We start from the raw sequence: 26818 nt of genomic DNA, 5'->3' as shown, positions 1-26818 counted from the left end.
AAACGTGTTTGAAATATAACATTGTTCTTGTAAGGCTAAAATCAAGGTTAACGCCAATACAGCACTTTCTTAATATATGTACTAAAGAACATAACTGTTGGAGAGAGAGTGGAAGCACAGAGTGGTGATTTAGAGGACATGGAGATGATGTTCTTAAAATCACTATACAGTCGATAACACATTTTTAAACTAACCTATTTTTATACGGTTGGTAACATACACTCATCTAGTAAAACTAGCTTCATTTGCAAGTGTGTAGTTTTTTTTATTAAAATTTGGTTTCTTTAAGAGGTAGATAGAGGAACGTGTCTTCTGCTCACCCTAGACCGTACAGTGTTTGAAATTTACCCGGAAAAAATTGTCCGTACTCGCGTTGATTCACGTTGCTGTGAGCAGGAAAACGTGTAGTGCAATGGTCGCTGTACTGCATGAATGTTGATAGGCGACGCCGATAGTGGTTAGTAAGTCATGTTAGTGTTACCTGTTGAATGATTAATGCTGTCCTTAAAGGAAAGAAGCCAGGAGGTGGCCTGTCTGTTGTTACACTGTATGTAATTAGGTGTCCGTAATTACCTTCGTCAATGTGACATCCCTTAAATGTGCCCAAATACATACAGTGGGGTGATTAAGCCTTGTGTACAGCTGAGGGCGATAGTTTATTGTAGCAGTGGCAACCAAGACAGAGTTTTCACGTGGAGTTCGAACCATTAGGATTCCGGCCTACATAGACGATGTGGTGATATAGTGTCTACTGAGTCCTTGCCTTTTACGTGATATATTTTCAAACACTGTAGCTTCAGAGAGGTTACTGCTAGCGTTCAGGGGGCTCAACTATTTTCCTAATCTCAAATCGTTATTTTAATTCCTGCCTGGGTAATAATGGTCTAAATCATTGTCAAGAGCACTTCACAACTCGTCGTGGGTAAAGTCTACATTACACGAAGTTCTAACTGTTTCAACAATTGGGTCGACTGCTACCATTGACATCTGGGATTGTAATTTATTATTCTTACCAGCAGTTACTCGCGGCGTCGCGCGTAATTTCGTAGTTTTTTGCACCTGTAGGAGCACTTTGAGTAAATTATATTTCCGACGCTAATGTTGATAAAATATGTTTACAAGTTTATATATTTGGTCATTGTAATTTACTCCGATCATAGAACTTGTTGTTGCATAGGTGATTTTACCTTGTTTCCCGATCAAGAAAATATATATCAAATGTCAGAGAAGCCAACTTCTATCAAAAGTGAACCAAGATGGGTTTTATAACATTCTTTAAATTTATAGCAATAGTTAAATTATCACTTGCAACAGTCAGAAATTTGTCTAATACTTAATATTTTATAAACATATACATTAAAAATTACTCTAAATAATATGACAATGTTTACACAGAACGGTTGATTACATTAAATATGCTCTTCTAATTAATATTTTACAACTTTAGAGAACAAAAGGGGGTTTTCGTTACTTAAAAGACCAGTGGGGGTAGTCCGGAGCATATAAGGATTTTCGAAATAAAAATGTGCCCATATTCATCCCAAGGACCGTAAGAATGTGCGTGTATAATTTCAGTACAATCGGTTGAATGGTTTATACACGAAAGTAAAACAAACAAGCAAAGGCACCTTCGCATTTATAATATTATTAGGATTAAGATTATGATTCTTATTCTTATTTGGTGTATCGCAGAACCGCGTCATCCAAACTCCAACCGAGTAGTAGAGCCAAATGTTGAAAGGAAAAACACTTATCACTCCTCGCTCACCCGACCACCGATAACTCGTGTGTCAAGTACACTTCTCGAAATAGCGACGTGCTGTGAGTGAATCGGCGATAACCAGAAGTGGGCTAAACGAGTGAGAGAGAGGCGGAGATGCTCTCCAACCCGCAATTATGATTAGAGCCCAAGTTGTGATTGCAAACTTACACAGATAATTTTTGTACAATGGTTTTGCCTCGAATTAGCTCAACGTTGCTTTTGTTAAACTAAATTACATAATTTATGTGGAATTCATGTGTACTGTGAACAGTGCATGCACATAATGGTGATTTCATTGTTAGCAAACGATTATTATTATTTAAATGGTTCAGTATTACTGCTGAAAGATAGTTCTCAACATTAAAACAGGTCAAGAACTTTCTAAGGAACAAACTGGGGAATGATCCGATCGATGACTTGTTTTACTTTCTGTCCACTAGGGTAAGAATTTTTCCGAATTGTTGAGATGTCGCGCTTTGAGCATGTAATTGATTGCGTAGATAGTCTGCTCTGAAAGTTTTGCTTAATGAACTAATATAGTACCTGGGGTTGGGAGAACACTTTGGCCTCTAAAAATGTCATAATAATTCACAGGTTTTAAGGACAAAAGGAAAGTTTTGTATTATTTCCTTGTTATTATTTTAACTTGAAGTCTTCATTTCAGGTTTTGATATTTGTCCAAGGTGACGTTTAATTTTGTCCGTTCATTCCTAACTCATCGATACGCATAAACGGCGGTTCCTGAGGTACAGAAATAGTGTGACGTACTATATATTACAGTACGTGAAGGTACGTGTGTTCCGTGTGTCATTCTTAACTCACCAACACGTATAAACGGCGCTGAGGTACAGAAATAGTGTGACGTACTATATATTACAGTACGTGAAGGTACGTATTCTTAACTCACCGAACACGTATAAACGGCGCTGAGGTACAGAAATAGTGTGACGTACTATATATTACAGTACGTGAAGGTACATGTGTTCCGTGTGTCATTCTTAACTCACCGACACGTATAAACGGCGCTGAGGTACAGAAATAGTGTGACGTACTATATATTACAGTACGTGAAGGTACATGTGTTCCGTGTGTCATTCTTAACTCACCAACACGTATAAACGGCGCTGAGGTACAGAAATAGTGTGACGTACTATATATTACAGTACGTGAAGGTACGTGTGTTCCGTGTGTCATTCTTAACTCACCAACACGTATAAACGGCGCTGAGGTACAGAAATAGTGTGACGTACTATATATTACAGTACGTGAAGGTACGTGTGTTCCGTGTGTCATTCTTAACTCACCAACACGTATAAACGGCGCTGAGGTACAGAAATAGTGTGACGTACTATATATTACAGTACGTGAAGGTACATGTGTTCCGTGTGTCATTCTTAACTCACCAACACGTATAAACGGCGCTGAGGTACAGAAATAGTGTGACGTACTATATATTACAGTACGTGAAGGTACGTGTGTTCCGTGTGTCATTCTTAACTCACCGACACGTATAAACGGCGCTGAGGTACAGAAATAGTGTGACGTACTATATATTACAGTACGTGAAGGTACGTGTGTTCCGTGTGTCATTCTTAACTCACCGACACGTATAAACGGCGCTGAGGTACAGAAATAGTGTGACGTACTATATATTACAGTACGTGAAGGTACGTGTGTTCCGTGTGTCGCGGTCTTCTGTGTTCAAGGCACGACACTTCCTGCCAGCAGTTCTGATAACCTCTTTTTCGCTTATCGGCATGTCTCGGGAACACATTGCGACACTCGCCTCGCCGCTTGTTGTGTTATCGGCGCCGATAGCGTGTGGATATCGCCATCTTCGTACCGTGAATCCGTGGGTTGGGCGCTTCTCAGACTGCCTGGCTTCGCCTAAGGTGAAAACCTTTTGATGCAACAATAACTGTGTATAAATTACCCTTTATTATTGAAATAAGAGCTATTTATAGACACTCTGTAGTTATAGCTATAATGTACTGGGTGTTCCGTAACTTTCTGGACAAAGGTATACCACGTTATTGCTCAGGTCAAGACAAACATTCGTATTTCACCATATTAACACGGGTCTCCGATGCTTAGTTTCTCTTTTGTCTGCCTGTGTGTGTTGTTTTTATTTAAAAATAATATGTTAAAAACTAGTAAACTAAATTATACCAAATTTATTCAGCCGTTTATTGAATTTTTGTGTTGTTTGCTATTCGTTGAGAACCTCAATGTGGGCCATGTCTTGTTACAGTAAATCTGCTCTAAATCAGTTATTTATTATACGATTTAAGTAATGTTGGTTTCATTAGATTGATGATAAAATCCTCTAAACCCTTATTTTCTTGTATGTGTTATTCTTGTAATTCTTGAGCAAAATTGCTTGCCTTTAAGTTATTCTAAGTTTAAACGTCTTAATGGCCGCCATTTTTAAAGTACTAAAGATAATTTCATGTTGTTTTTTCAGTAACTGGCCTTGTTATCATAAACATTTCAGCCAAATTTGGTATAGTTTATTTAATTAGTTTTTAACACATTAATTTTTTTATAAAAAAAGACCGACAGGGAAAATAAAGCATCGGAGACCATGTGCATGTAGTGAAATACGTCTGTCTTGACCTAAGCAATAACGTGGTATACCTTTGTCTAGAGAGTTACGAGACACGCTGTAAAGTTTTTAGTACAAAAAGGAGTATAAAGGAGCATAAGAATGAAAAAGGAAATTTCAATTGTGTTTAATTTATAAGAATTTCGATTTTGGAGGAAAGAGCTAAGTAGGCCCTAGTCGAGCAACTTGATTGTCAGTTCATCATCATAATGATTGATAATGATACTTGCCACGTAAATTGTGTAAAAATGACAGACTGCAAAATACACGGGTAATGAATGAAGTGAATCTAAAGTCACTTGCCATCACCCATCAGTATTTTTAAAGAATGACAGTCTGATTGATCGGTTCGTATTAAGTTCAGTCTGTCATTTGTTTATTTACATATAGGATACCTGGAACCTGACCGAACCTTAATCTGAAACAGCGCATAGGTTTTTAAAATATAATTCCGTTCTATGGCTACCAAGATCTCAGAAAATATCCTAAGTGCTTTCTATAGCGTAACACTTTCAAGATTACTTAAACAGGACTGTTAAAAATACTGATCGTCTGTATTCGCTACGATAGCTGTTAAACGTCTGCTTTATGCAAATGATGATTTACAGAATATATTAAACATTTAGGCTTGTGAAATCCATCCATTGGTTTCTTCTACACATATGAACAAAATTAATAAAACCACATTAACGCGTGTTAGTAAGGTCCTCACTGAGGTCCGTTATATTTTCCTTTAATTTTTTAAATTTTATTTATTTATTATATACGGGTTTTGAACTAATGGGTATGAAATTTACGTTGGTGCATTCTGTTTTTGGTTAAATTTAATTAAATTATTTTATTATTTCATACTCATAGCCCTCACACTCATAATAACTTCCTCAAGGAAGAAAAAATAAAATTTGTTATCTCTCAACAAGGGATTTGTAGACACTTCAAAGCAGGAATTTTTAACAGTTTTGAAACTAAGACCGTTCAAAAAAAGGGTTGAAGATAAAAATTAAAATGTTTTACAGTGTGTAGGCTACTGGAATAAATATTTAAATAAATGTTTTATAACTAAATCACCTACTCATTTTTATATTTTATATACTACATTTATTTGACTGTCTACTATACACATGGCATATGTGGTTTTCCTAAATTTTTCATTGACACGTTTATTTATTTTCGCCTTTGAAGTGTATGGCTTAAATCAAACAAAATACAAGGTTATAACTCTAAAATCGATTTGAATCTGTCATTCCATTTTTGATGCGAAATTCTTTGCAATAATTCAAAGAAGACGGAATTTCAATTTCTCTATTTGGCCAATTTTTTGTTCCCTTATGACAAGAAGCTTAGAAATTGCACCTAGTCCTATAAGGACCTTTGCGCTGCTTCCGGAGTGACAGAATATTCTGGATGGGTAAGGTTGGGGCTAGGAGCCGCCTCCTGTCGAGATCCATGAGGAAGAATTTACAGCACTAATCTCAGTCATGTCCCCTCGGAAGAAGGAGGGAAGCCAGCTCTGGACCAGCCTCTCCAGTCAAAGCAGGCAGGGGTGGCACATCCTCTTGTCTAGGCTAGCAAGAACCTTTAACTCTTAGGGAACGAACCCCCACCAACTCCAGCAGTCATCTCCCGCAGTAGACTAAAGCTATCGAATTACCCTTGCACCCCAATATCTCGATATTGGCGGTTAGTGATGTGCCGCTCCTGAAACATAAGTTTGCCCAGATTTAATTAACACATCCGTTTTCGCTGTGCCCAGTGTGGGTTCGACTGGAAGGTATAAACCAGCTGGAAGTGAACTCCCCTGGGTTAAATCATTATTATCTGGCTACTTACGCTATGATATGTTATGGCGTTCGAATGTCGGTTTCTGTCACACATATCGATAGAGTGAAGGCTGCCAAAGTCGGTTAAATGCAACGTGGACGAGGAACCGATAGAAACTGTCCATAGTGACTCCCACGCAGTGTTAGTATAAACATTCTTTTCGTACTAAACCGTTATCATTTATCCTCTCGTCCACCGGTATACTTTAACTCTCGAACTGGCAGTCATTTTTTACTCAGATGGCAGATCATTTTGAATGTGTTTTGTATCCATTATTGTTTTCAGGAAAATGTGGAGATAATTGTGATATAAAAACCATTATGCATAAACTATAAAAAGACCAAACTTATTTTGATTCGTGGCGGGATTTCTCGTGGTAAAGTTTAGTAATATTATTAATGTGAAAATGTGAGATATTCAATTTATTCTTCATTTTATCTTGGATTCAGAAAATATATAATAGTATCCAGGTTCTCTTGAAGAATAATTAAATATATTGGAAAACCCACAAATAATACACTAAATGTTTCCAACATATACAATTTATTTAGACAATTATATGCTCTACAAAACAATAAATAAGTTAAAACCCAATTTCCAATTTTTTTTATTTTTGAAAAGTGTTGGGACGTATGTATATACATTTTGTAATGATTTAAACAAATTAAAAAAATAATTTTTACACTAAATATTTCCAAAATGAACTATGCATACTTGTTAAACTATTTAGATCGACGTTATAATGCCGATAGCCAGTTCGAGGGTTGATGACTTAATAAAACAGTGCAGTTTTCTCCATCATCACACTCAACTGTATAGCAGTCCGCCGATGTCATCGTCTGGTAGCCGCCCACTGGTCGTTACCATTGTTCTCATTAATCAGCCGGTATTGTTCCCCCTTACACCTGCTAACCGTCTCGCCCTCTCCTGGCCACCAGCTGTCGTGTCGTGTCGTGGGCTCATTGTAGAATGTAGACCAGGTTAAAGTACATCGGGAGTAAAGTGATATTCGACCGTGGACAGGGTGAGCGCCATTGGATCTTCTGTGGATCTGGTGTCGTGGTGGCAACACGCATGCATCGCAGTTCGAACATTTACATGGTGCTGTTTCACCTTCGTCCACTGCACGCGGTATCTTGCCTTTGAAGTATCGACTGGTAATTTCACCAGATATAGGTGTCTGTTGTACAGGCATGACTCAATTTTGGAACAGTGCCTTGGAAGAGATAAATATACTGTAATAAAACTGTCAAGTTTTGTATAGTAAATACGGAAATAAAATTATAGAAAACTGTGTTGCTGTGCTTTCAGCAGTGCAGATTATGTATGAAAAGCTTATATATAAGACTTTCGTTTTAAACCTGAATACATCTGATGTTCAAAAGCTTTTTGAAGTTCTTTCATTTCTCAGACGATTATTTATCCATGTCCAGGGAGCAACGAACATACATTATCGTGGAATAAAAATCTCAAATCTCTTATTTGACAATTCATGTCTTGTGGCACCTCATGTTAAAAGTTCGCCCAAAACCATATCACTAAGTATCACCAGTAGCCTATCTTTTTTGATTTAATTGTCTTAAAACTGTTATGCCACATTTACGTTATGTGTATTATTACATAACTATTTCAATTATTTTAAGGGTAATTAAACGTTGGGCATAACTTTAATGCAGTATACGTCATAGGGGAGAGGAAACGGAGTAGCTGACATAGTAACCCTTAAAAAGAAGCAGAGAGTACTTTATAATGTTGGCACCACGAATTACTCAAACTGGTTCATCACTGATGGGTGTTCCTCAGGAGACAGTTTTGAGTCCTGTACTTTTCTTGCTGTGTATAAACGATTTTCTATTTCTCTCTCAGGTGGTTCAATGTTGTGTCTTTGCGGACGGCACGAATTTGACTATAGCAGACAGACTAGCAGAGCAGAGGCTTGCCTCAAATTGCTTCAAGCGATTAGGGGACGGGTTGGGTAATTTTGGTCCAATGGGCAGAAAAAAATGAAAATGAAAATTGTCTTTATTAGAGGCAAAGTTAGGATTATAAAGCCCTCTCTACCACTTAACCTCATAAAAATAAACTAACATATTTACATTTATAACTAAGCATAAAGCCATTTATTTAAATTATTTATTAGACGAAACCTTAGCTTTAAAAAAAACAAGCATCAATAATTAATGTAACTTTATACATATTTACACTACTGTTACAAGACACACGCGCATTCATTCAAATTGCATTATATTGCCCTAAGTACCACATTCCAAAGCCGCCAACCTCTATACCCCCTGAGCCCCCAGCATCAAGGCCCTGACCTCCGCCCAGAAGCCAGAGATATGCCAGGAGAAAAGGAAGCCAAAAATACTTCAACTTATTCAAATACGATAGGTATCGTTTTAAACAATTCTCGGACTTGGGAAATGTAGAGATCATAATTTCAGCGTATTACAATTACGCCGTTGCGTAGTGATAATACAATGGCGATTCGGGGATGTGGTAGGTGCAACGTAGCACTAGCACAATATTATGGAGTTATGGAAACGTACAAATTGTTATATCAGCATATACGTTAGAGCGACGTACCGCATGGTGTTGTCTCTGCCCAACAGAGGACGTGAGGATGACCCCTGAGGAATCTAGGCGGCCGTGGGTCCCCGGGTGTCTGCCCTGGACAAACACCGCTTATCTCTGGACAAACACAAACCGGTAACACAAATTGTAGCCGGTAATCTGTGTCTGTCCGTCGCTCTGCCTAGACCCTGCCACCCGGCACCCCTGCCTGTTCACCACTCGGTACTCACGTGTCTCCATACACTCATCTGGATAATTGTCTCCAATTACTCCGGGCTGTTACGTCTAATTGGGTATTTACCGGTTGTATTACCATATGACAAACTAGGGACGGCCATGGTTGTTTAAGGTAAATAGACGACTTCACTGTGAATCTTCTCAAGGCGTGAAGAGCTCGGTGCTGGGGTGGTTTTGTACTCGATATGTTAAATAGTTTATATTTTATAATAATGAAAAGATACTCAAAGCATTTCTTAAAAGAAGATGAACTTCAGTATCAGTGTATTAAGTGATCGTACGAGTTTTACTCATGATGTATAAATATAAAAGTTGTTTTGTTACAAATAGATTTCTTAGGTAGGAGTATGCCACACCACATGTCATGTAGTTTAACCGGTTTCGCCTAGGTTGCATAAAAAATTTCAAATCTATAGCTCATTTTATTCTTAAGATGTCCTGCGGACAGTTAGACAGACAGACAATTATTCAGAAAGTATATTGTAACATTCCTTTGGTAGAAAAAGGAAGAAATTGTTTCAGCCTCCCGAGTGGTAGACTTCAATAATTTGTATGTATTTTAAAATAAAGTATTTTTATTACTGAAACCATGGAACTAAAATCACTTTAAGTAACGTTTTTCTATGAATTTGTCATAAGTTTTCTATATCATTTTATTAATTTTTTACATAAAATATTTAATTGCGTAAACCATTGATTTATGTGGCTTAATTATCAATGATTTAGGGTATGTTTCATTAATAAACATAATAGAGGTGGGCAACTTAAAAAGATGGGTTTCACTACACCCCCTAACTGTCTTATGGAGTGATGTATTTATCTTCAAACCCTATCTCATTCCCTCATTCATTCTAAAAATATTTTCAAAATAAAAATTTTCTTTAAAACCCTGTATATCTTTACTTTGATATATGCTGATTTTTTGAGTGGGATAGCCTTCTTCTTTTTTAGCTACACAATTTTACACCAAGTGTAAACTGTTTTCAAAGTTCTAATCACTCCTTTTTTGCAGGAGGCCACTCTAGAGTGCGAGGAAGTTTCAGGGAGCTCACCTCTACCTCTTGTGCCTCTAGATGAGGCTGGCACAGACTCATTCCTCGGACAAGGTCAGTATTATATATTGAAATTGATTTACCATATAAGTGCAACTTTGGCGTATTGGTATCATTGTAGCGAGTTAGAAACGAAAACCATACTGTGTATAAAATACTTTTTCCATAGACTTATTTTCTTTTGCATTAAGAAGTAAAAATTTATTTTTAGAACAAGTACCAAAAGATGTCAAAGCCGAGGAAGAGATTTCTGCCCTGCGAAGTCGTCTCAGGAAAACATTCCAGGAGAAAGTTTTGGTAAGTAATAAATAAATAATTGGTGCTAATGAAATTGATGATGATCAGTGCTAGTCACAGACAAGCCTTTGTGTATGTGTGTGAGACAATTGGTTGATCAGTAATGACTGATATTGATAATGACTGATGTATCAGATGGAACAGAGTTGTTCGCGCTTGGAAAAAGAAGTGGCTCTTCTGACCCAGCAGGTGACAGAGGACAGGCAACAGGCGCAGGCTCATGCTGATGTGGAAGCCAGGCGTACTGCAGGTACAGTGCTCTTTTGGTCAATTAATTATTTTCAAACCCAAAACATTGCAAGAGCCAAAATGGCAAATTCAGGAATTATAAACAGTGTATTATTAATTCTTTAAGCATGATATCTGAGTGGTATGTTTTCAATTATTACTGTAATTTTAGATTTACTTCTGGTGAAAAGTATGTAGTTTTACATATTATATGGTACTATATTGGACAAAACAAAAATGTTGCTTTATTTCTTTAATATTTTTTCTTCTCTTTGAAAATAGTATAGTTGTGGTTCTCTAGTGTCACAGATTATATGCGAGTAGCCTATAGAAAGATCTATAGAAAACTTAATATTTTTACATATCAGGTGTTAGGTATCTATGACACGCAATTCAAGGAGCTGTCAGGACCCAAAGCAGATGGGCATGGGTTTTCAATAGAACAATTCCATTAGAAACATTCTGAAGATGTACTTATTCTATCCAACAGTTCGTATATCTTTCTTAAACACATCCATTGCAACTGAAGCAAACAAGTCTGGTACCTTTGATTCTTCGTCATACACACTCAGATTTCCATGTCTTGCAAAATGATCCCACAGTCTTGTTTCAAACTCTTTTTTGCTAATAAAAACGGACATCACATTTTGAAAGACTATGATTTGGAGAATAATATGATTTTTAAAGGTGGTTAACCCCTATATTCTTTGTTGCCTTTAGCCTCTGGATTTTTGTGTTCCGTACAAGAATAAGGGATTTTTTACTAATTTGAAAATTCTAGATAGGCATCACCAACGTACGATTTTGTTCAGTATGATTTGAGCAGTGGCTGATACAGTATTATCTATGTGCTTGGCAAGGAATGAATCAGTTAATACCTCGGTTTCAAAGCAGATACAAGCAATTTGTGTAATGTGATTTCAGAAGCTGAGGATTATTTTATGGAACTTTTCTAAGGTTAGTAGTCTGCATTTCACTGTTCCACAGTTCCATAATAAAAATTAATTAAAAAGTCTGTTTATGAGTTACTTTATTTTTTTTTAATTCTGTATGTTACATTAGAAACAGATATACGTGAAGTCAAGTGAAAATGTCGAACTCTCTTTATCAGCTAATTTATTAGAATAGAAATTGCAAACTGTACAAGGAAATCAAAATATAGATCTATGACTCAAATTATAAGTGGATACTTCATATCATAGTAATGGTTGATAGTCCATCTCTATCACACATAGCTGGCTGTGGTGTTGACTTTAGTTTAGCGGAATATCACTTTTTTTAAGACAGTCTCTATTGTAATAAAATTGGCAATCTATGAACATTTTGGTTAATACTTAAAGATTCCATGGGTTTTCCGGCTAAATTTGTATTTTACTTTGCCAAAAACCTGTTTGCTGTGGTTAAACACACGATTTTCAGGTATGGACTGTGTTCAGATTACAATTCTGCAAATTTATTTTCCAAACTGATTGAGTTTAATATTCTATTGGAAAAAGTTATTACAAAACTGTAATATAGGAATTTATGTGTCTATATAAAAAATCATTGAAAAACAAAATTATAATTTTCATTAAGCTAAGCAAGAAAAAACTGAAACAATCTTTTATTATCAGTAATTTTCTTCTTTAACCCTTTGAAGAGAATAACTTTCAGCAGGAAATGAGCTGTAACGTACTACCGGTATTTCATTTACTTGCATGGCCTAAAGGAGTTCCATGAATAGAATTAGCAGTGCTATTTATATAATAGTTCCAAACTAATATTTTTTTCTCGTACGATTATTGCTCAGGGATAACTGGAGTTTACTAAAAACAGTAATATATGCATATAAAAGGCAAAACTCCCTCTCACGTACTCATCCTCTACTTCCCAATATCTCAGAAAATTTGACACAAGTACGCATCATAACTAGAAAACTAAAGCATTTTCTTAAAATCAACCAAGCCGGTTTTGTTCGCCAGGATCGGCTACGGATCCGACCGAGCTAACGGTCCACTGACAAACACAAGGTGCATGTCATTGCCAGATTACATCTAAGAGGCCTAGTCATGGGCAAATATCGCTAAAACTTTTACTCTATGGTACTATAACATGAAACCTAGGTATTGCTAGGCCTAGCAAGTAATATGCATTGCAGTTGTTTCAGTTTTCCCAGATACATATTAAACTCAGCAAGATGTTTTTACCTAGAACTAGTGTTTATTTAATCACTCCTTTTTGAGCATGAGCTAGGACTAAGAGCTAAGTAGAGTCTGGGTTTTTCACTTCTCCCCATTACTTAAAATCTCTCAGCGACGATTTCATCATTGAGCTGTGAACATTGATAGATGTGAAATTAAGTGATGAACTGAATGCAAATATTACTTGTCATATTTAGCGTTGGAAGTCCATTGTTTCTCTCATTTTCGTCAGTTTGATACCCATTCCTTAACAATTGAAATTAATCGTATACAAGAGTCTTTAAACAAAATTTAATTCCTGATTTACGCATAATTTTTACTTGATTTAACATTTTTATTCTTAATATAAAAACATTTTCACTTCTTCCACAATTTTAATTTATTTTAAAAGTGCTTTTGCCGGCTAAGGCATTATCAGTTCAAATTAGAATAAATTAAAATTGTGGAAGAAATAAAAATGTTTTAAATTAAAACCTGATGATTTCCATCAAGCATACAAAACAGAAAATGTTTATTCTTACAAGCTAGTCAATCACCAGGGTTTTGTGCCCTGGAGTCAGGATTCATGTATACCTTTCCTGTGTCTATCTCTTCAGTGCTCTTACATGGTTACCTGCTTCACTTAATACATCTGTATTTTACAACTAAAATCCTATTCATATCGGACCCACAGTCTCCTAGGTATGCGTACTTGTGTCAGATTAAGAACTTATACAAAGTCTGATAGACTTTTTATTAACTTTTCCAGGATCTGCTCTTAAACACTGCCACCAAGGCATCCAGACAGATGATACCCTCGCACGTCAGCCCTCTGGCTCTGCAGACATGGCTCTGCTGTGCCAGGAGAATGATCGGCTCAAACAAGAAAGGGTACGCCAAGTCTGCTCATTACATAATGTTATATATCCACACAATATAAAAACTATTTCAGCACAGTGTGTGAATTCAGAATTATGTTTAATTTAGTACTATTTAGTTAAATACTTTCTTCATCGTTACGTAGATTTTGTTAGTAGTAATTAGTTCTTAGTTTTCTTTTAAATTGTATGGCTAGTGCATATACCTTATAAGACTTATATTTGTACAATTACTGACAATTCACATGTTTTCTTCATGTATTTACATTGTTACTTAAACATGTATAAAGCTTACAACTTAACAACAACAAAAATGTAATTTGAGAATATTTTATTAAATCTGAGAAACCATTTATGTTTTATTTTAGAATATTTTGCATGTTTAAATTAGAATTTAAACTGCACTGTGAGTACAAAACTGTTACTGCACTGTACTTAATAACATCATTTTTATATAAAGATGTGTGGTACTTCTTATAGAGGAATTCATAACATTTTACTAAATTTATTTTTCTGAAATATTTTTCATTAATTGTGAAATACTGAATGTGTTTTTATGACAACATTTATTGAAAAACATAACTTCACGAGCCATGTTGGCTATAATGAAATTTGGAAAAAAGAGTCAATATTTTGTTAATGAATTTACTCTTAATTTAATGAAACTATTGAATGAGGAATCTAAATGTGTAGTATTAAGCAATTATTATTAAAAAGTACCAGAATCAGAATTCAATAATAACAATAGAACTATTTAGTACAGCAATAAAAGTTTCATATAACATATCTTACGAGTCTAATATCATGGAACATTCAATTTAACAGGATATAGTAGTAAAATAAAGGATTGAATATTTTCAACAACATTTAGAAATTTCATGTGTACTGTAAAGATATAGTAAGTTACATTCAATACAAAATATGAACGAGTTATAATTTAACAAGTAAATTTTAAAGTTAATTTGTAACTGCACAGTTAAAATAAGTTCAAATTTGTTATTTAAAATGTAATAATATGTTGATTTTATTGAACTCCAATCAAAAATGTCTGTACTCATATATTGGGTGTAACATTACTTCAGTTATGACTATCCAAAAATAATAGTCCTTCGAATAAAATTTTTGAGGAGCCCCACATTATCCTTTTTGGTTAGTTTACAGCCCTTTCTGTTACCTGTTCACTTTTTTCCGTCTTCCGTATGAACAAAACCTGGACTATATCAGATCTTATCCTTGCTATACACTTGATTTTTCCTCAGTACATGCTATCCGCAAGGATTAAACAAGATATTTATTAATTGCTAATAAATTATTATTTATTAATTACTCATATGTTTATTAATTACTAGGGAGATTGCTTTTATAGAAAGAAGTACAGTGATATCACTAACTATATCCAAAGCACACTGCCAAGTACAATGTCTATTTTAACTCTTTTCGGACGAAACATGGGCACTTCCCGTTCTGCCGCTCCTCTAGTGGACAAAACACGGAATCCATTTGAATCAAACAGCAATAGCGAGTGTCCTAAGTGAGCTATCTGCACATGAAAGACATCAAGCCAGGATGGCTGTCTGGTCTATAGTGCTACTCTTGGACACAGGAGTTAGCCTTGGAGTCACTGTTTCAATTTTCCCATCTGACATTAGGGATTTTTTTGGTCTGGTGTACACTTCACCACTTCATTTAAGGTTATTTTATGATTTACAAGGCATTTATTATTAGCTTTTAAGAATTAAAAAACCTCTTATACCGGGTCAAAGGGTTAGCTGATTGATTCAACCAGATAGAGAAATTAGCACTTTTTAATGAGTCCCAAAAGGGTTAAATAGACAAGTTTCTGTCATCATTTAGTGCTATTTATTTAATATTAAAAGATTGCGCTTGTTACAGGCTCAGCTGAGGGCAGAGTTAGCTCGGATGTCCCGGGCTGTGCAGGACCTGGAGTCACAAGTGGCTGTCAGTCAGGATGAGAACGCAAACCTGTCCACAGGCATGGAGGAGCTGGATATACAACACCAAGAGGCTATAGGTAACTGAATGTACGAGTAATACAGAAGAGTCCCACTATTCCAAACCCTGCTATACCAACCGTCTCTCCCGCTATTCCGAAAATCCGCCTATTCCAAACTCTGTTCGAAATAAATACTGACTTAAAATTTTTCTGTACATAAAAAAATAATTAAATGTCTGATTTTTAATTTCAAAACGAACAGAAAAGAGAAATTAGTAGAAGAAAGTAGAAATTAAAAAGATGTTTGTGAAAAAAACATACATTTATTGTTATACGGATGTTTAATAAAGACATAACTGTGCTTAGAGCCTAGTTTTGAGGAAAACACTGAACTAATTTACACAAGTTAAGACGTAAATTATACACGCTTAAGTCAGTGATTATTTTCTGATGAAGTGCAATGAATCGACTTGAGGATGCAATGTTCTGCCATTGCTGCATAAATATAATATCATTTAATGTTGATGAAGCGCGTTGTTCGAAGTAGCGTAAGGCGATGTCTGAGTGTGATTAAACTGCCCTTTCCTTCCGACTTTCACTTGTTCAAGAGCTGATCAATGCCGATATTTCAGTATTATACATGAAATTTGCCTATTTCAAATTCCCACTTATTTTTTAAGATTTTAACTCATTACGTAGTAATTTTTGTCTTATAAGTTTCATGTGTTTTGTTTAAAATGTATTTGTGTAAATAAAGCTTCAATAATATGGATTAAATTCTAACAATTAATAGTATATGAAATGGTTAAACTAAGACATAAAAAGCATTTGCATAAGAATTTTTAAAATTATAATTTAAATTTATATTCCAGTTACAACTATAATTGAAATATAATATAATGAGGAGCCTAATTATGGTAAAATGGTACAATGTCATGAATGTAACATGGAAAATTTGTATATATATTTCAGCAGTGCTTATTGATTAACTTTATTATTTTGTCAGTGCCTTGGTTACTATTTCTGAATCAAGCAATAGAAATCTAAAGCAATAAATTTTATAATGATACCTGTAAGTTGTATATACAAACAGTAATTTCCAAAGTATTTGCACAACAATTTTTTCACCACAACATTAACAAACAATTTTTTTTTAATTCAAGTGCTCTATTGAATTATGAACATAAGAAATTGATATCAGTAAAAAAATGTTATTGTATCTCAAAAATGGAAGTTGTGAGATAAATATTTTTTACAGCTTAACATTTTTATTACCGAAAATTTATTTTGTACACAATAACTATAATAAAACTTATCGTTAAAAAACTAAATGTTTTACATTATACTTTGTATTTTGTAAATGTTATTCATTTTAAAATCTTTTTTTCAGAACAAATCATGGTTCTAAAAGATGCAACCCAGAAACGTTATGAAAATTTACTGGCAGAATTTGAAGAAATGAAATTGAAGTATGAAGAAACAGTTAGATTGGCTGAAGAAAAGGAAGAAAATAAAAACGTGGCACATTGTGAATCCCAAACAAGTACAGAAGTATCAGCTGAGGTTAAATCTAAAATACTGATTGACTTATCAGAAGAAATTAAAAACATGATAACAACTGATATACCAGATAAGTATTATGAAAATGGGAAGAGCAATGCAAGTGGACTTGAGACTGTTGCTGCTATTGAAAAAATGCTCTCACATACCATGACACGAGTGGAATCTAGTGAAAGTAAAATTAGAGATTTACTGAAGGAGCTTCGATGTAAAGACGATGAAGTGCAAGAAATTGAGGAGGAGAATAAGACACTACGTATTAAAATTGAAGAGTTAAAAGAACAATGTGATAATTTACCTACAATTGCTGAAAATAATGAAGATGTAGAAGTTTTTGAAGGTAAAATAATTGCTCTAGAAAATGAAGTGAGCGTTCTCCGCGAAGTACGTTCAAATTTGGAAGTTGAGCATGGCAATTCAAGAACTGAAATCGAATCATTAATCAGGCAATTACAGTCTGCTGAAGCGATGAGCAGAAATCACGACAATCTACAAACTGAGATTTTGAAGTTTAAAGAAAACGAACAGGAATTGCTGAAAAAGTTAAATGATGCAGAGCGGTCTAGAGAGGAATTGTTGTCGGAAGTGTCTCATTTGCAACAAACAAATGATGAGCAGGAAAAAGTCATTGTTGACTTAAAACAGAGCAAGTTGAAATTGGAAGAGATAACCCATATTAATCGTCAAATGCAAGAAGAATTAGCAAAAATAAAAGACAGTGAATTGTTGTATTTAAAAACACAAGAAGAATTAGAACAAGAGAAGTCACTGAGATTGAAACTGGAAGAAGAAAAGGAAAAGTTGTTTGCCGAACTTACAAAATTGGAAAGTTCTGAGGAGTACTCTCATAAACAGAGTATTGAACTTCAAAAAGAACAGAATATTAGGTCTCAGCTCCAAGAAGAAAATGTTCGTCTACAGGAAACAATAGCTTCACTTCAGGATGTTGATAAAGAACATGTCAAGTTGTTGGATACTCTTCAAACTGAGTGTATGATGAAGAAACAACTAGAAGAGTCATTAAATGTAATGCATGCTGAAATCAAGCGCCTTGAGAAGGAAGAAGAATCATTAAAAAAGTTATCAGAACAACAAAATCAAGAAAGTGATTTGAAAATAAGAGAGCTGAAAGCTCTTAACACTTGCTTGACCCAGAAGTGTGTTAAATTTGAGAAAGAAATATTTGATTTGTCAGAAAGATCAGATGGTTTGAAAATAGAAAAAGACTCTAAAGACCGCAAATTGTGTGAAATGATTTTGGAAAAGTCAGTTTCAGATAAAGAACTAGAAACTGTAAAACTCGCTAAAGACAGTTTGGAGAATGAACTAACAGAATTGAAATCTAAAATTTGTGCTGATAAAGAAACACTACTATCAGTTTTTGTAGACACCTTCAGTGAATTCCTGGAAACAAGTCATGTTGGGCGTAATGTGACATTTACTGACCTCCACGAGTATTTGAGTGAATTAGCAGGTGTACTCTCATCTTTAAAAAAAGAAAATGAGAAGCTCAAAGCTGAAAATTTGTTTTTGTCTGAAAGTTCTCAACGTTTGGTCTCGGAGGTAAATGACAAAACTGATTGTCTCTTAAAGATGACATCTCACATGGAAACACTTCAGGTGGAGAATCACAGTATGGAAGACAGGCTGCGGAACTTGACAGATACAGTCTCTACGGGAAACCAAACTGATCAACCAGATGGCCCGGAAATAACTCAGGAAAGTTATACAGAGGTCCGTAAAACACTTGAAGAACGTGAAGATAAATGTCGGGAGCTGGAAGAAAGTTACCAAAAACTGTTATCGTCAAGCGAAAAATCCTTAAACCATGTCAACGACCAGTTACGAAACCTACACAACGAACGTCAACAATTGATTGAAACCGTGCAGGTGAGTTGTTCAGCATTGTTAAGCCAGTGAAAACATGTAGCAATAAATAATTTGATGTTTTACAATACACTATTCAAAGTGTATTGTAAATCCTGCAATGTTCTTCTAGAAAATGATTTTGGTGTAAAAGTAAGACTTTTTGTCTCTAGAATATTTTCAACCTTATTTGTAAATAGTTGGAAAATAGATATTTGTTTATAGCATCTGTTGTTATGAGCTGCAACACTTTGACACATATAAGTGGCTGAAGTAGGCTTTAATATAAAGGAAGCTTCAGTTATTAATGTTGCTATTGGACTTCCACATAGCCCCATTTTAAGTTTCTGAGATGATTAATGTCATTGCAAATCAATTTAACCAATGGAAAGATGGTGTTTTCAAACCTTTTTTATATTTTCAGACAATTGATTGTATTTATGAATTTAAATAAATTATGACTTTATTCTAACTTAACATGCTGAAGATCGCCCTACGTTGACTGCGTCAATTTGTCGCGAGATCTGCCCGTCGTAGTTGTGTCAATTTGCTGTGACGGTTTTTTAGTGTTGTTGACGCCCCATGTAGTTGTGCGCCTTTTTGTTACCAGTCCCACGTTGCTGTACCATTTTGCTCCGGATGGTGTTGGTCACCATCTTGCTCAAAATCTGCCCAAAGCTAGCTGCGTTCCCTTGGTACTGCTTGAAACTCTGCCACCTTCCAGATAAACAAATTGCTGTCCCAATCCTCTCCCAATCACTACTCAAAATGTGCTCCCTCTCATTGGTGATGTAAATTACTTCGTGTTAGCTAACTCATACTATTCCAACTTAATATCAAATTACTATTAAATTTGAATGTCTGTGGTGTTGTCACCAACAACAAGTCTATGTCTATCTCAGGTTTTTAAATAGGTTGAGTAGTGGTTAAAAAATTTAATATCACTCCATTAAAGTTCCTATCACACTTTTTTATAAATGGGATACTCAAAGAAAAGTCAAACCAAGTGACCTTGACGTTAATTTATTCCATATTACACTGTCCATACATATATAATTCCACTCACCTTGCTTTGATAATTTAAGAGTCTAACATAATATCCCATCCTTCATTAAAATTTCAATACACCATATTACAGTTTCCTATTAATTTCACCACTACTATCTCAGGAGAATCCACACAACCTCCTTGCTTCAAGTCTGGGAAGAGAAGACGGAATCTCCGTATAAAACTACACATACCGATTCAAAACAATACTCATCCCCTCTCCCGTTCAAATCAGCGTCTTCACGAATAAATATAATTTGATTCTTTTCTTATAATTGTCGAAATTTATCACGTTTACTATAATTAATCAATTTAAGTCTTTCTGTTTTCTTTTTATTATTTTTTCAAAGCTTTATATTTAAATTTTTAGCAACATGTGCTTTATGACGTCATCAATATACAAGTCATTTATTCCACAATTGGCTTTTCTGCGTAATTCTATTTAGTACTTTTGTAAAACACGAATTTTGGTTATGTTTACTTCATTTTAATTAATCAAATCTTTTCCCGTATAAAGTTTAATATATTTCTTCGTTATTAATTAAATAAATCTCAATTCCGACAACATGTGATTCACTGACGTCACAGTCTGCCGATTCACTGACGTCACAGTCTGCCAATTCCCCGCGAATATTCAAATGTCGTAATTTGACCTGTTACACACATAGAAATGACATTTAAGCCTATAGTTAGGCATTTTTAAGTGTATAAATAAATAAAAACAGACATTTGTAATAACAATATATATCTTTTAGTTGATTCTAAGGTAAATACTTGTTTTTTGAGTATAAAAAATCATTCTACTCCAACCTAACTATCAAAGTAAAACAATCACTCTAATTAAGATTAGACACCTTTTTCTCTCTCTCTCTCTCTGTGTGTGTGTGTTTTTATATTTGATAAAAAGCAAGATCTTGGCTACACTCTGGTGGTGTGTAAGCAAATATTGATGTCTTCGCTGGCAATCTTGAAGTTACAATATCATTACCATACAGGAACTCATAACCAATTTGAAGGTGTTCGGATTGTTTATGTTCTTATTATTGACACTACTCATTTTGAAACATCGTAAGGAACTATATGATATGTACAAGGAATTGTAAACAAATGTGTATATTTGAAATATGTTCTTTAAATTTTGGCATTGATACACTATTTGAGCATAAATAGTATTGTACTCATAAAATCTCTGATTAACTTTAACACATACACGACTATGTGTACCCCACTGGGGGTACACTTGATCTTTCACTTCTGCTGTCATGTACCCGATCGGGTACACCAGGCTTTCATAAAGTGCGCCATGCGTCCAATGGCTTACATGTTGCAATGCATTTCATTATTGCTTTTTAATGTTTGCCTGTCTCGGTGGCTTGTTAAATGTGATCCTGTGCTTAAATAAATACACAGTCGTGTACACTGTTGGGTGCAAGATTGCTTAGTGTTTAACGTAAATTAATTTTTTAGTTATTCGTATGGTACACGGAAAAACATTACAAAAACACATTAAAATAAATTTTTTTGTGAAGCCCACACACTTTTCTTGTTATACTGACATTGAACATAAAAAAGTTTCTGTTTTTTGCCATTATTATTGAAAAATTCAACGGTATATAAAAAAGTCAGGAAATAAGCCGTCGTCCTGAACGTGTTAAACTATTCTTTGTACGTATGAATCCTACAGCTATAGTGACAGTTACAATAGATATATAAATGCCACATAACAAAGCAATGACAGTTGAATGATAAGTGAAGTTGATGAGGCATGTCATGTTACAGACTAAACATGCGGAATGTGTCAAGTATCACACAGAGATACAGAGACTGTGCACAGAGCTGGCCAAGGCAGAGCAGCAAAGGTTGGCCGTCACTGGGCAGTTGCAGAAACAGCTTGAGGTACTATCTGCCTATCTATTTTAATTTATTGGTCACTTTTAACTACAAAAATACAAAATAGTTATTTTATAAGCAAAAATTTGTAAAAACGCACATGTTTTAAATAAAAAAAATGTTAATAGTTCTTTGAAATGTAGGTACAACTCTTTGTCATACATTTAATGCATTATTTATACATATTTAATTGTACTCATTTGTAAATGCTGGTTTTAGTAGTTTTTTAAGATATGGAAACCCTAGAAGCAAGGAACCATGGAAAAACACTGCACTGGTAACACGATTCTCAGCTCATAGTAGAGCAAACTACACAAGTGAATGTAAGGCAATCACAACATGGGCTCAGCATGAAATATGATGGGACCTTAACCGCTCTGTGGTATTTCAAGGTGTGAATCCTTTTGGGGCCATCTCCAAATGGGTCACGCTGAACATATGAGAGAAGGTAAAGGCTGCATCCAGGCATGAGAATGAGCAGAATGGATCTACAGTTGCCTTCCTCCAGAGTGGCGTCTGACCTCTCACTAAATAGATCAGAGTCTTTTCAGGTTATGGGTCTGATTACGGGTTATGACCATCTGAGGAAGCATCTTCCTTTGGGAGGATCCGCTCTGTAGAATGTGTGATGAGCAGGAGGAAACTGCTGAACACCTGCCTTTCGATTGTCCTGCAGTAGCAAGGAAGCGGTACGCTATCTTTGGTAGTCTTGATAAGGGTGGCGAATTTACCCAGGATGACCTAATTGGTTCTTTTATAAGTGGTTGTTGTTGGCCTCATGGTGTACTTCCGGGGTGCGCAAAAGGCCTTTAAGGCTTAAGTGCATAGCAATAGGCTATAGGCCCATAGAAATAGAAGAATGAAGCCAATCTTGCAGCAAAACAGTGAACTGCATACTGTTATTAAATATCACTGTTTATTCGCTAGTTGAATCGTCACCCATAACAGGTCAAAATAAAATGGTTCCAACGGATTAACTCATCAGCAGCCCTTTTTTAGTCATAAGTCAGTGATGAGTTTATTCGGAAAAGGCCATTAATGGGTTAGTGAAGCTAAGAATGGTTACCAACTCTCCAAGTAGAAAAATGATTTCATACTTTCAGGTGTGCCACAGACTAGAGTATTTATAGACGGGCATATAACTAAAAAGGTATTAAATTCATATTTTTAAAATTGGACTTTAGTTTTTCAGCCAAAGTAGCCCAAATTCCATCTATAAATTAAAGAATAAATTTACAAAATGTTATAGTAACTGATATAGTGTCAAGGTAATAAATATTTGGCATCCATAACTATTGAGACTTCTACTTTTCAGAAAAAGTTACTATCATTACAAATGACCTTGTGGAACAACTTAATCATTAGCTCAGGAAAAGTCGAAGGTTCACAATCATAGATCTTTCAAACCATGTAAATACAAGGTATGTCACGCCATGTGTCGCGTAACACCAAGTCCAAAAATATTTTTAGCTTAGGTATTATGTTAGAGAGAATATCTAGTAATTGGATAAAAATGACTGTCTTCATGGGCTGATTTATCCAGCATTACTCATCTTGATAGATAGCTGTATCAGTATGGTCACATTGCTACCAAGTTAAAGTATAACACAAATCAAGTAAACTAATAGATAATTTTTTTATAAGTGTACATAACTTAAACTACACTATAGAGGGTGTTCATTTGAAAACTTCAAACTCGTATTAAAAGGCTTGTAGCCCAAGTATAAAAATTCTGTAAACGGGAGTGTATAGTACTAATTAGGGGAACAATAAAAAATTATTTTCAAAATGGAGGTACTCACCCACATGCACCCTTCCTCCGTACCTAAAGCCAAAATTTTGAAATGGCAACTAATACCTTGTAACACTTCAAATTAAAGCTCGTAAAAATGCTGTATTTGGGTAAAAAAATTGAAATCGGCCAAGCCGTTTGATATAGGTTATTTTTTGCTTGAACGACAATGGCTATCAATTAGAAAATTTGAAAAGTTTACAAGGATTTATAACAGTATTCAATGAGTAATTTTGTTGTTATTAGCAATAGTACAGTAGTTTATAGACTAATAATTATTTTGTAAGAAATTACATTATTGGCTGCTGATACCAAATGGCTTGGCTGATTTAATTTCTTTACCAAAATACAGCATTTTTTATGAGCTTCAATTTGAGGTGTCACAAGGTATTAGTTGACAATTCCAATATTTGGCTTTGGGCATGGGGTTGAGCATCCCCATTTTTAAAATAATTATTTTTTCCCATAATGAGTACTACACCAATCTCTTTTACAGAATTTTGATACTGGGACTATAAGTCTTTTAATACGAGTTTGAAGTTTTCAAATGAACACCCTGTATAAAACTGTCTAATGGCATAACTTGTTTTCTTCCAAGTCCTCCATTATCAAATCCATGTGTTATAGTATCTAGTAGTCTTGTAGTAGATGTAAGAATTGTGCATTTGTCTGTAGGAGAAGGAGGAGCAGTTGGCTGCACTCCAGGCAAGCAGTGATCGACAGGTGGCAGCCCTGACTGAGCAGACTCACACACTACAGAACCAACTGGACTATGTGTCTCAGCTGTTGAGGGTCACAGATCGCCAGGAAGCTGAGGGTCAGCCTGCCTCGGAGTCCCCATCCGCGGTGAGTGACTGTAGCTATGTTCAATATACATCAGGCAGTGTTGTAATGAGGATCACTATGCCATTATAAGTGTTCTAAACTAGTGTCCAAAATGAAAAATCATCTCTCCCGCTGACTGTGAAGTGCATTTCGACATTAGATAACTTTGTTAAAGAAAATGCAGCCATGGAAATTCTTTGTTTAAAGTTCGTTACTGACGATGTAAGGTTTTAAAGGATAAGAGGATTTAGAACATTTACCATTGTAATATGTATAACACAATTTTTTTACATATAACGATGTAAAATGTCCGAAATCCTATTTTCCTCTCATGGAAATTTATCGTGAATTGTGTTCTGTAAAAGAAGAAGACATTATGAGCTATACTGCAATTAAAAATTGTGTAAATTGTTTTGTGCAGAACAGAGTAACGTTTATGACAAAAAACGAAGTGGCCGACTGCCTGTCATTACCAATGATCTTGTAAAACAAATCAATTATTAGCTCAGAAAAAATCGAAGGTTCACAATTACAGATCTTTCAAACCACAGATATACAAGGTGGAAGTTGCCACACAATGTGTTGCATAACAGGCTTCACTGAAGTTGGGTGCAAAATTTCAAATCTATAGTTCATTCAAGTCAGATTTGTTTTGGGGACAGACAGGCAGATAAACATGAAAAATGAAATTTTTATGTGCTGAGGCAGACAAAGGAGACATTTTGTCAGTCTAATGAGTGATAGGCTTCAACAATGCTTAGTCAAAGTCCATGGTTGGACAATATGGACTGTTGTATGTCTGTTACATTATTACCCATGTAGAAATGAAGTTTCATCCAAAATTCGAAGTCTACAGATGAAATCTCTCTCAAGATATCTTGCCACGTCATGATACATTCACATTTTTGTTTATTATGTTATGTTTTATAGCAGTGTTCAAATAATAAAGGTGAGGTAGGGAGTATACTACAACTCAAGGAAAAAATTTTGCATGTTAAAATCTCATATACAGTTTGTTTAAAAATTTGTGTATTATGCTATTTTTTCATTGCAACTATAGTTACCCATCAGACCAATCATCAGAGTGATTCGTAATCGCTGAGCCAAATCCCATGGAATGACATGCACAATCACCAAACTCAGTGTTGCCTATATACAAGTAAAAATTAAGCTTCTTACAAAATTTCAAGTCTACAGGTCAGTTTGTTTCTAGATATCATATAGACAGACAGTAATGAAACTTTTCAGTTCCTCAAGTAATAGGCTTTGCTAATGCTCTGCCAAAAAATCTCTGGTGATTGAGAAACTTGGGTATGACAAATTCCATGCTGGAAGGGTACCCAAACGTTTTTACTAATGACATTCAAATACAAAGAATGGGACAAGTTTAAAAATTCATTATTCATTACCATGTAAAAGGTGAAACATATTTTGATTACATAGTGGGGATGAAATATGGATTTCTTATACCATGTTGAATAAAAAAAATCAATCAGTAAAGTGGATTACACCTCGTCACCACTGAAAAATGCTACCATCTTTCACATGCATTGGCGGCAGAATGTTATTCAATAGGTATTGACAAGCTTGTACCTAGACAGGTAATAAATGCTTAGTTGTAAATGTTAACTATATTGCACAATTGTTTTTAAGTATTCTTTCATATGCATGTAATAAAAAAGCTGTAAAGGTTATACATAACTTTTTATTTATTACAGCAACTTACTTTCCACACGACCCTCGTAAAATGCTATCTTTAAGCTAAAGTGGTTTTTATTATAGCTAATGGCATATAGTAACCAATTTTAATGTATACTTATATTAATTCAAGTAATAAACCTTAACATTGTTCTTATACTTAGTGAAACATTGACTTTTCTATAAGATATGTCACAGTTAGTGTTTATACTATATATCGTGATAATTGCAATTCAGAAAATGTACTCATAAAACAAAGACCAAGAAAATTTGGAATGAAATGCTTCCATCTCCCAGTTTTCATGAAGGAATAGAGATCACTTTATATATTTTGCCATTTTTTGGAATGGGTTTTTATTTAAGTACCACTGTAGGGAACTATTCTCGAATATCTTGTCAACCTTACTGTAGCATTAATATTTAGATTGAGTTCTTTTGTCTTCTACACACGAGGGAGACAAGATGTTTCCTAGTGCCCAACTGAAACAAATTCAATAACATTTTCAGTATCGGCCATACAAATTGTTTTGGCAGTCAGTTTACAAAAATGCATGGATTACTCCTGTCATTTTC

The 26818-nt window shown here is 34.9% G+C and overlaps 1 protein-coding gene across 4 annotated transcripts in view; it reads left to right on the top strand.

Moving 5' to 3' along the window:
• The window catches only part of LOC124364702 (thyroid receptor-interacting protein 11-like), a 138216-nt gene that overhangs the window by 79488 nt on the left and 31910 nt on the right, over positions 1 to 26818 (top strand). For all 4 annotated transcript variants that reach the window (XM_046820391.1, XM_046820389.1, XM_046820388.1 and 1 more), the window contains 8 exons: positions 10012 to 10105; positions 10263 to 10348; positions 10484 to 10598; positions 13505 to 13626; positions 15507 to 15645; positions 16958 to 19017; positions 21820 to 21936; positions 24398 to 24568. In XM_046820391.1, the coding sequence (XP_046676347.1) occupies positions 10012 to 10105; positions 10263 to 10348; positions 10484 to 10598; positions 13505 to 13626; positions 15507 to 15645; positions 16958 to 19017; positions 21820 to 21936; positions 24398 to 24568 (2904 nt within the window). The remainder of the gene's footprint in view (positions 1 to 10011; positions 10106 to 10262; positions 10349 to 10483; positions 10599 to 13504; positions 13627 to 15506; positions 15646 to 16957; positions 19018 to 21819; positions 21937 to 24397; positions 24569 to 26818) is intronic.

This window comes from Homalodisca vitripennis, chromosome 6 (assembly GCF_021130785.1).
Source record: "Homalodisca vitripennis isolate AUS2020 chromosome 6, UT_GWSS_2.1, whole genome shotgun sequence".
Taxonomy (NCBI): Eukaryota; Metazoa; Arthropoda; class Insecta; order Hemiptera; family Cicadellidae; genus Homalodisca; species Homalodisca vitripennis.
The sequence above is the reverse complement of the archived record's forward strand: the minus strand, read 5'-3'. Positions and strand labels throughout refer to the sequence as shown.